This window comes from Sorex fumeus, unplaced genomic scaffold (assembly GCF_029834395.1).
Source record: "Sorex fumeus unplaced genomic scaffold, SorFum_2.1 ptg000129l, whole genome shotgun sequence".
NCBI lineage: Eukaryota > Metazoa > Chordata > Mammalia > Eulipotyphla > Soricidae > Sorex > Sorex fumeus.
This window is the reverse complement of record NW_026606186.1, coordinates 2,366,495-2,380,406: the sequence shown is the minus strand read 5'-3', so window position 1 is coordinate 2,380,406 and position 13,912 is coordinate 2,366,495. Positions and strand designations below refer to the sequence as shown.

At 39.8% G+C, this 13,912-nt stretch overlaps 1 protein-coding gene across 1 annotated transcript in view; it reads left to right on the top strand.

The window, feature by feature from the left end:
• EPHA6 (EPH receptor A6) overlaps positions 1-13,912 on the top strand; it is a 984,716-nt gene that overhangs the window by 956,140 nt on the left and 14,664 nt on the right. The window contains 2 exon segments of the mRNA XM_056138519.1: positions 3,664-3,857; positions 6,882-6,953. Coding sequence (XP_055994494.1) covers positions 3,664-3,857; positions 6,882-6,953 — 266 coding nt within the window.

Sequence of the window (13,912 nt, the reverse complement as noted above, 5' to 3'; positions counted from 1 at the left end):
AATATTCTAGAACTTTGGGTCCCCCACAAAACTTTGCCCCAACTTTCTTTTCTGTAATAGGTTGTATCTTCCTCAATCTAATCTTAAATTTCAGTGAAGAGAATATGTGTCTTAATTTGCCAAGAACAGTTCTGGTCTAGACCTACTCTTGTATAATTGATAGTCTTTTTCTCTTTTCAAAATAGTCCTAGTTTGAAAAATCCATTATAAGGTCAATCACTATGTATATAAGAATCTGCATACTTCAGGTTATTTTGAATGAGTAATTTAATTAATAGACTGGAAAAAGAGTTTGAGGTTAATCATAATATATAATCCATTGAAAATAAGAGATTTTCCTCTACTAAGATGGTTAATCTGTCGCATTATAATGAAATACATTAACCATAGTTAGTGTGCCATCTGTAAGTGCTAAAACTAAGAAGAAGCACAATCCAAAACCCCTTCCTCAAAAAAAAATGCTCAAAGCAAAACGTATCTCTCATTTCCTATATTATCAAAATTCTTCATTGTGCTACTCATAGTTAGCATCTTTGAAGATAACAAAAATGTACCTTCAGTTCAGTAGGATGCACTAGAGAGATGATTGAAGAAGGAAAGGGGGAAAAAAGGGAGACTGGTAGAAGAATAACACAGTAATAAAAATGGGAAATAAATCATTTGGAAAGAGGATTATAAAGCGAGCAGCTTAAAGCAGGTGGAGGTGGTAGAATCATTTAAAGAAAAATGTCTAGTTTTGAGCATCTGGAAAGGCATGGATCCAAATGATCCCCTAATCTCTGGCTCAAATTTCTTACAAGAATTCCTTTACAAAAGACAAGAATACCAAGTGAGGAGGAGTTATTTTTGAACAAAATGGATCTAAAGGTGCCTGCCTACCTGAATTTCTAGCATGCTTTGTCCGATAGGTGATAGATTTACAGATCTGGAGAAAACGCTGAGCTAATGCTGCTGTCCTGTACCTCAGGGACAACAGGGGTGTGAGAATGGAAGCGTGGGGAGTGATCCACTACTGTGAATGTCTCGGGTTTAATTCAAGGGGAAAGGCAGGGGTCAGAGTCAATGCTCAGAAGAGATGATTTTTACTACTGTCATGGATTAGGGGCTACCATGAGCGTTTTAGTCCATTGTTTGGGAAATTATCAGCTTTATCATATTGGTCCATTCTGCTAATCTGTTTGTTATGTTTTCTTACCTATAAACCACGAATAACCATATTTACATAATAGTTAAAACTTAAAGATGAGCTGTGTAAACAAAAATGCCCAGTCCATACTCGATACACACAGTTACATGAATTACTTTATCTATTAGGGAGAAGTTGGGCCACACCCAGTCATTCTCACAATTTCCTCTTGGCTCTAAACTCAGAGATTACTAGCAGTGCATGATGGACTGCTATAGTGTCAGGGATTGAAACTAGGTCAGCCATGAGCAAGGCAAGTACCTTAACTATCTCTCTGGCCTCTTATGGGTTATTTCGGTCTGACAACAAAGCTCATAGTATAAAACTGAACTCATTACTCCAGCCCCAAATCATTTCGTGTCCTCTTGCATTCTTCATCTTACTAGATCACCAAACCCAAGACCTAGATCTGTAAACCAGATGTTATTCTTGTCTGCTGCCTCTTCTGGCACATCTAATCTTACTGCATCCATATTCCTGTTAGAGCAGTCCACTTCTCGTGTGCCACAGCCACTACTGTACCAAGGCCACCCTGATCTCCCACCGAGATCACTGCAGTCCTCCTTCCAGGGACCATCCCTTCCCGCCCCTTCAGTGTACTCTCCATTGTGAAGCCAGAATGACTTACAAGAGGCAAATCTAATGTCCTTGTTAAAACTCTCCTTTGGGAAAAAAAAAAAGTTCACATTTATGCATGCAAAATCATTTATGTGTGAAATACAAATTTTACTTCACTTTCCAGCTTCAAATCTTACCATTCGTCACTTTGAAGACTCATCCTAATCCTTCTACTTTACTCACTGACCAGGAGACATAACCTCATATCACCTACTTGGCTCGAGTAAATTCATCTTCTGGAAAGCTTTCCTGGGACTAGATTGGGCATTTCTCACACATGATTTCATAGCACCTTGTTCTACCTGGTATTTATTTACCATTATCAAACTCATTTCTCCTTCACGACATTACGCATATCCTAAAAACAGGATTGGGTATACCTTACTCATTCTTTACTGATTAATTATCCCTTATACTTAGCACATATAGTAGTACATTTCAAGTGGTTTGAATACATTTCATTTGGACAAGTAGTACATTTTCTCTTTTGGGATAAATAATTCAATAGAAAAATATTGCATATTTTAGCCATTATTTGTGAATTATGTTGTTTGAATCTCTAGCTACATTTGAAGTCAGAAATTTTAGGTGTGTGATCAATTTAATTCTTTCTACTAAATTTTAAATTTTAGAGGCAGAGATATACTATAGGGGTTAAGACACTTGCCTTTCCTATGACCCAAGTTTGATCCCCAGAACCCATTGTGCCCCCACCCCAGATCCCAAAAGAACAAACCCCCAAAAAAGAGCCAAGATTAAGCCCTGAGTAACACAGTGTGGCTCAAAACCACCTCCAAGCCCTAAAAGAATCCAGGGCCAATTTCATTGCTTTGTTAGAAATTTTCAGGCAGAACTGTCTATTAAACTCTATTATCCTTATCATGTCTTGTATGTTTTCCTAAAGAAGGAAAGGATAATCCTCTTTTTCACCAACTTTGGTTTCCTAAAATTATACTATTCCATAAACTAATTACTACTTATATGTGCTATTTCAATTCTAATGAATTAATATCTAATTCTAACTAAAAGTAAAAATTAATCCTAGTGCTTAATAGACATATGTGACGAGTTGCTAGTGTGTTGGGGAGAACAATCCTGTCATCACAGCAAAGTTTACTGGAGAACTTGGGTCCAGAGGACAGTCCGGCTGAATGTCCTGATTGCTCTATGGCCTTCTGGTAGCTACTAATAACAGTTCAGTGAATAAACACTTCAGAAGTTATGAGAGGATTTTATAGTCTTATCAATGTCAGACTAGGGGAAAGGCAGAAGTCAGTGAAGAGGAAATAAATAGGAAATATGGAAAATAAAGGAAGGATAGCTCTAAAAAGCATATTTAATGATGTAATCATTAAAAGGATTTTTTTTAATTAGTGAAACACCATGAGGTACAGTTATAGACTTATAAATTTTTGTGCTTGGGTTTCAGTTATACAATTCAATACTTCAGAACTTCAGCAGAAGTACAGTTTTATTTAAAACATTTCTTACACATGGTTTTTTCAATTTGCATCATTCTTTTCCTGGATTTTCTGATGTCAAAATTGGGTGTGAGAAGTTCTGGATAAATCACTTAATAATTATTTCTGTGACTCAGTCTCCTTTCCATGTACCACAGGTTCCAAAAACCATGTGTTCCTTTCAAAAACCATGTGTTCCTCAGCAAATATGGTGGAGATGTTGTCAATTTTGATTTACAACTTTCAAATTGTACCACTTGTTTAGACCACTTGCGATCACAAGTAGTTTTCGTCCTTACTAATAGTCCGGCTTCTGCTTCCTGTGTAAAAAGGAATTATAACCTAATGTTTGTTTTGTCTGCCCCAGAAAGAGAATAACCAATGTGTTTTTGCATGTAGGTCATTCTGTCCATTGAAGAAGGGTATAGACTTCCAGCTCCCATGGGCTGTCCAGCGTCTCTACATCAGCTGATGCTCCATTGCTGGCAGAAAGAGAGAAATCACAGACCGAAATTTACTGACATTGTCAGCTTCCTTGACAAACTGATCCGCAATCCCAGTGCCCTTCACACCCTGGTGGAGGACATCCTTGTGTAAGATGCATAATATTGATACCTCCCTCCTCCCATTGACAATCCTAATTTCTTTTGGGCTGTAGATAAAACTAACAGGTAGGGAGAGGAGAAGCTTGGCTTTGATAGATCTTGTTGTCAACCTTTCAAAATATTGTTTATAATCCATTATTCTATTTATCATTAGAAAAAAAGCAATCTATTAGTATTTTAAGTGCCATTTTCTCACAAGCAAATAGTTTTGCCATTATCCATCTATCTCTAATCTGTCTGAAATGCTTTATTTATATCTTTCCTGTTTATAAGTTGGCATTTATATATATGGTATTTGCTGATTCTTCCTTACCTTTAAAGGGGAATTTGTGTGAATGCATCCCTTTTAATTGTCTTGTCCATTCTGCTCTGTTCCTCTATTTGAAAGGCAATAAAAACAGAGAGAGTTTGTGGATGAATCAGGAGTAAGGTTGTTTCCTGCTGATATGATCATACCCAGCTAAAATCAGAAAAAGACAGATGACAAGACTGAAAAGTGAAAGCACTCATATAATGTTTTATAAAAGTCAGTAGAATTGAAGGTATCAGTGCACCTCTCTCTGGAGAGCAATTGTAGGAAGAGAGAAAGTAGAAGAAAGAAAGCACCATCATCTATGTCTAAAATACTGCATTTGGGGCGAGAGGGAGAGAATAGCAGGTAGGGCCTTGCATGGGGATGACCTGGATTCAATCCTCTGCACCCCCTATGGTTCCCCAAGACCCACCTGATGTGATCCCTGAGCACAGAGCCAGGAGAAAGTCCTTAGAACCACCAGGTGTGCCCCCAAAACAAAAAGAAAAGAAAATATCACATTTAAAAGAATGAATTAAAATACATTTCCAGATTTAGACCAAATTGTACTTAGAAATAACCAAAACATTCTCGATGCTTATTTTCCTAGCTCCTGTAATAGCCATCAAGATAAATAGTTGTTCAACTTCAGGTCATAGGTTCAAGTCGGGGTAGGTTTTTAGTGGCAAGGAGGGTGAAGAAGACTCTTCAAGGGCTACTTCAAAAAGCTCTCAGCTCCCAGCAGAGCATCTAAGAGTTGACCTCTAAATCACTAATTGGCAGCCTCAGTAAAGTGAAGTCAAGCGTGAAATAGCTAGAGATTAAGCTATTACTCCAGTCTCTCTTACTTAAAGCAGGTCCAACAAGGAAAGTAGTAAAGTGAGGAGGGGTCAGACAGGGTGAGATGGAGTCACTGGTTTTTATCACAAGGGAGGCAAGTGAATGATTTGGGGGGTTTGGGCTCCTAAGCCCAATGTTTGGAACCCAAGATGCAGCAGTGCTGCAACCCAGCTATGCTGGGGGCCGCTAAAGCCACTCCTAGTACTGGTTGGGGAGCTATTCAGTGCCAGGGATTAAACTTGTGCTCAGGATTGTGCAGGGATTAAATTTGTGCACATCCAGGGGCATGCGCCCATGACCCCTGATCTCTCTCTTCTGTCCCACTGAAAGATTTTAAGCAAGATATGGCATGAACACATTTGCATTTCTTTTCTTTTTTTTTTTCTTTTTTTGGGTCACAACCGATGATGCACTTGCTCATGCACACAGGAATTGCTCCTGGAGGTGCTCAAGGGGCCATGTGGGATGCTGGGAATCGAATCCGGTCAGGTCAGCAGGTCAGCGGAGTGCAAGGCAACTGCCCTACCTGCTCCACTATTGCTTCCAGACCCACACATTTGCATTTCTTAAAGATCACTCTAGGATGATTTAGAATTGAGAGTGCAAGGCTAGGGATAGCACTGAATGCAGGGACAGTTCAGCCCAGCTATCAGAGCTAGAACAGGTTAGGGCCTGACTTGTGAAATGGGAAATAGCTTGAGGTCAGGAGATAAGAGAATGGATTTCTTTGGAGGCAAGGGAAGAGAAATGTGCCTTGGTTATTGAATGAATTTGGAGGGAGGAGGAGAGGAGAGGAAAGACTTAAGGCTATTTGTCATGTTTTTTTTTTTCTTAGACAAACCAATGCTATTATCACCAAGAGAGGGAGGAAGAAGCCAGGTTTTTAGAATAGAAATGAGAGCTTTTTGAGAATGCTGAGTTAAGATGCCTGTGGGGCATCCGAGTGGAGATGTTCAATAAGCACTTATATTTATAGGTTGGACCTCAGGTGAAAAGAGCTAGGCTAGAGATAGAGATTTGAAGAGCATCAGCATATAGATTGTAGTTGAAGTTTTAAGCATAATTAAGATAACCCATGGAGAATACCGAGAAGGCAAATAAAGGAAAAGAGTACAGCGCTCTAAGAATTTTAAAGCTTAGGAAGTGATCTGAAAAGTCTCCAAGGAGACTAAAAACAGATGAGCTGGACTGGCAATCAGGGAAAAGGGAAAGGAGCCGACTCACAGATGCCAAAAAGAGGAGAGAGTTTCAAAGGGTGCAACACCGATGCTCCATAAAAAGTTCAAAAAGATAAAAGGTAAAGTCTGTCCTTTTAATTTAACAAGGTGTTGAAGAGCAGCCTTTGCAAGAGTTTGTTGTGGTTTGGTTTGGATTTTTGCCACACCCAGTGGTGCTCAGATTTTACTTTTGGCTGGAAGCTCAGGGATCACTCCCAGTGGGACTGAGGGAACCATGTACAGAGCTGGGAATAAAGCTAGGGTCCCACTGCACGCAGGGCAAGTGTCGACACTCCTCTACTTTCTCTCTAGCTTGAATTTATTGGATTAATTTTTCATTCAATTTATTAAGAATTTTAAAAATAATTTTAAATAAATTGCATACAAACCAACCAGCAGAAGAGAAATAATAAATATGGAATCAGAGAGACAAGTAATGCAATGTTCTGATTTCTTTTCAAGAAACTGTATCTTAAGGGGAAAAGAAATAGAAAAAAAATGTTTCTTGTTTATTTTGTGGTTGTGGAAAAGAAGGGCATATTCTAATATTGAGAAGAAAAAATCAGTGTAAAGAAAGCAGAGAGGTGTGCCTCCATTAGTGGAAGAGAATATTTGCAGCTATAAACCAAAATCATTTCTTCTGGTTCTCTTACTGTGCTACAGGGTGAACGGACTCCACAGCCAGTGCCCATCCACAGAGCTCTCCAACTGCTCCATGGCCGTCGAAGCGGGCAGGTAAGAACCTTCTTTTTCATTGAAAAATAATAATAATAATAATAATAAAATAGGCAAACCCATTTTTTTCCCTGCTTTGATTTGGTTTTTTTTTATTTTATGAATGCTTTTTTTTTTTTTTCCATTTTGGGTCACAACCGGCAATGCACAGGGGTTACTCCTGGCTTTGCAGTCAAGGAATTACTCCTGGCGGTTCTCCAGGGACCAAATGGGATGCTGGGAATTGAACCCAGGTTGGCCGTGTGCAAGGCAAACATTTTACCCGCTGTGCTATCGCTCTAGCCCTAATGAATGCTTTTTTGTATTAGGGAAATAATTGTTGAAGTGATGTCAGTGGGTTCCACGGGTGACTTATGTTAAGAGGGGAGGAGAAAGATGGTCACTTTCTCCCCATTCGTCTCTGCCACCTAGAACCCAGGGTTACTGGGTTCTTGTCTCCCCTCACAGAAAGGTATTTCAGGAGTAGACAAGCAGTGAAGTAAATAGATTTTATTTGGAGGATTTTTGAAAATGTGGAGGGAGGGAAAGAGAAAGAGAGACACAGACAGAGACAGAGACAGAGACAGAGAGAGAGAGAAAGTAACGCATTCAAGAGAGAACTCAGACTTCTTCAAGGGTGAAGAGAGCCCTACACACATCCCAGCATTAGACAGGAAAGCATGAAAGTACACATATCAAGAGGAGAGATGCGGGCAACACATGTGTTCAACCACATGGGCCCAAGCAGCACATGATTTCGGGCAGCATATGCAGCCCTCCCTTTGTTCAAGATGGCTTTTATAGAGTACCTTCTCAGGATGTCTTGGTCCGGAATGTTCTGTAGTCTTTTCTGGGATGAATCACTAAAATTAATCAGATTAAGGGAGAGGTCCAGGGTAATTGAGGAATTTTCTTCATGACTAGGTGTCCAATCTCCTCACAGTTCGTTGATGGCGCAAGGTAAGGGTCTTATCAGGCCTTAGTTCCTGTTTTCTGCAAGATTGACTTTCACAATTTCAGAGCTATTACTTCCTAGGAAATTTACTGCCATCACCTGGGGAGGGGGCCTTCCCTATCTGCCTGCCTGCCTACATCAGAAGGATCTAAAATGGCAGGGGGGTGGGGGGGGGGGGTGGAATCAAAAGGATCCAGATCAAGTCCGTGTAAGGAGTCCTGTGTGAGGGTCAGAGGTCTAGGCTACAGTGGGGTACAGGAACCCACTGGGTAGACCAGCCAAAAGCAGGCTCCGTGCGGGCCCAACCTTACTCAAGCTAAGGTTGGGTACTTTATATGAAATTGACAGCTGGATTCAATGCTACAGTCTGATTGCTCAGAAGCCAAATGAAAATTTTTGTTACTGATGTCATATGCTATCCTTGTTTCTGACAATGACATATGTGCTACCACTTTAGTCCTTAATATACAGGTTTTGTTTTTGTTTTTGTGGGAGGTTTTTTGACTTTTTAAGAAGCAAACGGAACCAGCGTTTTAAGGGTTTCATGCCTCAACCATTATGGGTATTATAATTTTTATAAATTCCTGACTGGGCTACCCTTTTCCTTTATGTACCCTCCAATGCCATCTGCCCATCCTCTGATTCCAGAGAATAGAAGCTAATGAGAGAAATGAGAAGTTAGCTATTCCAATGTTAGCTAAAGATTATCTGGTTTGTGTTATGCTTATAAAATTGTTCCAGAGCCCCACTATCCCCTAACTCAGTTGTCTGTCCCAGCGTGGTGTCAGATTAAGGAAAGATGACAGTGTCAAATTTTAATCATCCCTCTCGTCTCTCTCAAACAGCTCAAGGGGTCTATGTATCTATTCTACAGCAACTCCAATGGGAAGTTTCCACCACTCTTCTTTGCTCTTGTCTCCCCAAACTCTTGGGGTTCATTCACTCATGCCTCTGTACTGCCACAACTTTCTCATCTATTAGATGCCCCTGGTTTTTGTTCAACTCTAATTTCTTTATTTCTCAAGAATTCACCTGTGAAGTTTCTATTCATTCTTTTGACAGACTGGTACAAGTTGAAGAAATTAAGTCTATAAAGGGCTGAAGACAGCTGTGAATCCACAGCTTAAAATTTTTTGTACTAGTATATTGAATTTTTCATAAATTTTTTACCTCTGATCTTCCCCTTCAAAAGACAAAATACCAAATAGAAAAAAAGCACTTATTGATTAGCAACTTTATTATTTGGTGCCTCTGCTTCTGATATTCATCTGCCTGACAGAATCCCATGGCAGTTCAGAGCTTTTGCAGTTCCCAACCTTCTTGCTTCCTGCTTTCTCTTCTCAAGAAAATAGCAGGATATTGATGTGGAAATAGTGTTTTCTAAGTATAACCTTAAAAGCCATTAATTTAAAATGATTCACAAAAGTACCTTACTAATACAGACAACAGTTCTTCATGCATTTGAATTTCAAATCCCCCATACTTTTATCCTGCCATGGCTGCAGCCCTTTCATCACCTCTCAGAAAAATTATTTATCACTATTACATGGTGCCTTTTACAAAGGGCCAGCTCAAAGTCAAGGCTGAATAGAGAACACATGTAGTCAGGCCTTTTGAAACACTCCGTGCTACTTCTACCCTAACCCTCAAAATTAATCTCGTATCTACTCTGAATCCAAGTCAAGCATATTCCCAGAGTCCACCATTATATATGGGATCTGTCACTGTCCTTCTGTTGTTCATTGATTTGCTATAGCGGACCCAGTAATGTCTCCATTGTGAGACTTGTTGTTACTGTGTTTGGCATATCGAATACGTCACAGGTAGCTTGCCAGGCTTTGCCGTGCGGGCGAGATACTCTCGGTCACTTGCCGGGCTCTCTGAGAGGGGCGGAGGAATCGAACTCAGATAGACCATGTTGGCTGCATGCAAGGCAAACACCCTACTCACTGTGCTATCATTCCAGCCCATATGGGACCTATTGTTTAATAACATAAAATAGATCAGTAACAACAGGAAGGTTCCTTCACCTTGACCTGCCTCCTCCCTTTACCCACATGATGTGCTACCATTCTCCAACCTCTTGCTTCTGTACTCCTGATACTGCTCCAGTGCAGTTACTGAGTATATAAGATTGATGTCAGCAGACCAAAGCCTTTGTGTGTTTTGGATTACCAACTCAGTTCTCAGGGATTTGTCAGAGTACTCAGAGGACTGTGCCATGCTAGGAATGGAAGTCAGGGTCTCACACATGCATAGAAGTGCTCTATGATTGGGTCACACCCCCAGCTCCCCCATCCCTACCCCAAGCAAATGCCCCTTTGGACATTACTTTGGGAAAACACTTCTGCTGGTCCTTACTGCATATGTCCAGTACGTCTCAAAGAATTTATAAACTGTGGACTCCTTGACCATCAGCTAATATTTCTATAGGGATGGACAGTGGTTCAACAGATAGATCAGTTCATCATAGTCATATGCCGCAGAAATACTATTTCACCAAGGTCAAGGTTCTAAGAGTATTCTCACTACCTATTGTACCATAGTTGAAATCTTACAATATTTAACTCTTTGGATCTCTACCCATCTTGACCCTTAGTGTAAGGGCAAATCTTTTGTTGAGCTTTTAAATTTTTTGTTTTCTTTTTTTTTTCTTTTTGGGTCACACCTGGCGATGCAGAGGGGTTACTCCTGGCTCTGCACTCAGGAGTTACTCCTGGCAGTGCTCAGGGGACCATATGGGATGCTGGGAATCGAACCTGGGTTGGCCGTGTGCAAGGCAAATGCTCTACCTGCTGTGCTATCTCTCCAGCCCCGAATTTTTGGTTTTCAAGAAGGTGAATCATGAATGAGGAAAGCTCAAACCATTATCATAATTAACCTCTGCATTAGATAACTGCAAATATGCAAGGCTTATTAGTACTACAAAAAACAGAGACAAAAAGAACTTATTAGTATTACTTCCTTCCATCAATAAAGCACCTATAGCACCACTTTTTTGAGTAATAACTTTCAATAATTTTATAAAAATTTTTTCACTCCAAAAGTATTCTGGTCAAAGAGAGGGATAGACATAGAAAGATTGCATTCATCTGGGGAACATAAAGTAACAAAATAGGAGACTAACACCCAAGAATGGCCGAGATTAGTACCAGGAATTTTACTCCATGGCTTGGAGGCCAAGCACACATGCTAGGGGAAAAGGGAGCTCAGATAGAAAAGGGAGCACCAAATAAAGGTGTTGGGAGGATCCTCCCAGGATGGGAGAAGCATGCTGAAAGTAGACTATAGACCAAACATGATTGTCACCCATTGCCTCTTTTGCAAACCACAACACCCAATAAGAGAGAGAGAACAAAAGGGAATGCCCTGCTACAGAGGCAGGGTGGGATGGGGAATATGGGGGGTGGGAAGGATACTGGGATCTGTGGTGGTGGGAAACGGGCACTGGTGGAGGGATGGGTATTTGATCATTGTATAATTGAAACCCAAGCACAAAAATGTGTGTGTAAGTCTGAAACTGTACCTCATGATGTCTCACTATTAAAAATTTTAAAAAAATACGTCTGGAAAAAAATTAAAAATAAAATTTGGATTACCTGTGGGGGGGAGGGAAAAGTATTCTGCTCGATTTTCTTAAACCATATATAGGCATAGCTGTCTGAATTGTTTCTCTCTATTCTGTATACCAAGTCTTAAAATTTTTGTTTTGCTTGATTTTTGTTTAATGGTCTTTTTCGTGAAAGAGAACTAACCTTTGATCAAAAAGTGTTACAGTTGAGTTATGAACAAAATTTTCTCGAAGGAAGGCAATCAATTAAAATTTAATCAAGAACTGTGAAACTTCTACCCATTAGAAAATTGAGTTTAATTCACAGGAACTATTTAGACAGAGTAATGATAATACTAATAGTAATACTAATAGTGAAATGACATATAATATTTATCAACAATAATTATGATTGCCATTTGTTGAGAACGTGCTATGTACCATTCACGGTATTACACACTATTTTCTGTTATGTGATTTAGCCTCAGTGTTATCTTCATCACTCAGATATAAAATGAAGAATTCAAACAGGCTATCTTACCAAATATGCAGAGCAAGTAATTAGATACAGATGCAATAATTAGATGTAGATGCAGAATTTGAGTAAGATCCACCAGCTCTAAAACCCTTGTTCTCATCTCAACACTATGTAGAACCATTCAAAGTGCCAAGAGCTTTCCCAGCACAACATTATTTCAAAAATATGAATATAGGGAAGAAAAGATACATTTTCCCCGACGATGTATTTATTTAATATATTCATCACAAGGGTTGGTTGGAAGAGACTTCATTTAAAATAAGATAATTTAAAATTTAATAAAAATGACCACAGTTTGAGACACAAAGTCCTGTACAAAGACAGAGGGAGAGAACAAACCATTGAAGGTAAAGTAACAATGACAGAAGACTGGGACTAGTCAGCCAGTCACAGCTTGGCTGAAGACCGGCTTGCAGTAGGTTTCCTGCAGGTGCTCCTTAAAGGCTGAAAGATTTTCCCAGAAAACTCAGCAGTGTGTGTGTTCACAGGGCTGTCAATGTTGGGGTACCCCTAGCAGGTTCTGGATGGACAGTAGGATGGCCCTGTCTTCACAGGGGGCAGACTGGGATGAGAGTCTTCCGGAATGTCCAGGAAGTTGTTCCAGTGGATGGTCACATTGGAGTGGTTGTAGAGCATGAGGAACTTCACTGTGGACACGTTGGAAGAGGGGACATGGCTAATTCAGAGAGAGCTTAAACCTCAGGTCATCCTAGACCCTGCCAGTACTCATCGGTTCCATGCATGGTCCCCACACACTTGAAATGGTCATCTGACTCAGGGAAGGCAAGAATGTCCTTTGTCAGTAGACATCATGAAGAGCTGAGCTCCTGCTGTAGGTTCTTGCCCAATGAGTCTCTGGGTAGTGTTCCCACTGGGTTCAGTTTCTTCATGACCAGGAGTGGCACTGGTGGAGGCAGAGAGGGATGAGGGGTGTGGGGAGGGATGGAGGATCAGGCAGTGGGGTGGGGAGTTTTGGTTTGGGGTGGTCATACCAGGGGAGCTTAGAGAGAGGGAAACAAAGAGAATAGGACTGCAAGTACCGAAAAGATACATTTTTATATTTTCAGATATCTTTTCCCTGGGTTAATTATATTTTACAGATGGAGTATGTTTAAAAAAATAAAAACTCAGATGACTTTGTTAGTGACTCACAGGCTGTTATTTTTTGTTCCTCTAAGCAAACATGAGGACATAGACTACATGCTTACACCTAAGGGAATGAATAGCAAATACACAGTTCATCTCCTGCCCTCTCCAATACCTTTCTACAGTTCTCAGCTGCTCAAAGAACATTACCTAGAAAAAAGAAAGTAGTAACAACAACAAAACAAAGAACTGAGAAATATGGTAGCATCAGTTTCAGAATTATATCTTCAGGCACTTTTGTAGATTGAATTTTTCCAGTGTTGGTAAATATATGCTTTGCTTATTTTTACTCTTCTGGCATACCACTAATCATCCCAACACTCTCTCCTAATGATCCTATGTAGTACCTTAGTATTCTTTCAAAAACCACATTTGATAACCATGATCAGTGAATCTTAGTTGGCAGGTGTTATAGCTTTCCCTGGATTATTTCCACATGAAACTAATCTTTCTCTGTGGTGCAGTGATCTACTACTCTGGCTAGAAGAATATGCTGGGTTCTCTACTCAGAATATTGGATATTTTAATCAACATATTGTTCCTACTCTGCATCAAAATATAGTTTTGCACTCTGCTTTGAATTGCATTCCTTAGGCCCTTCCACCTATTACTAGTCAATCTATGAGAATCAAATCATTATTAATCTTTTAAAAAAGTGAAGTACTGAAAAAAAATTAAAAATAGTAATTTGTATTCTAAATTTAACACAGTGGACAGTCAGAGATCTTGGAACAAAGAATATGTGCCCACATGCATTTAGCTGTGACACATTCATGGCATGATTCTATGCA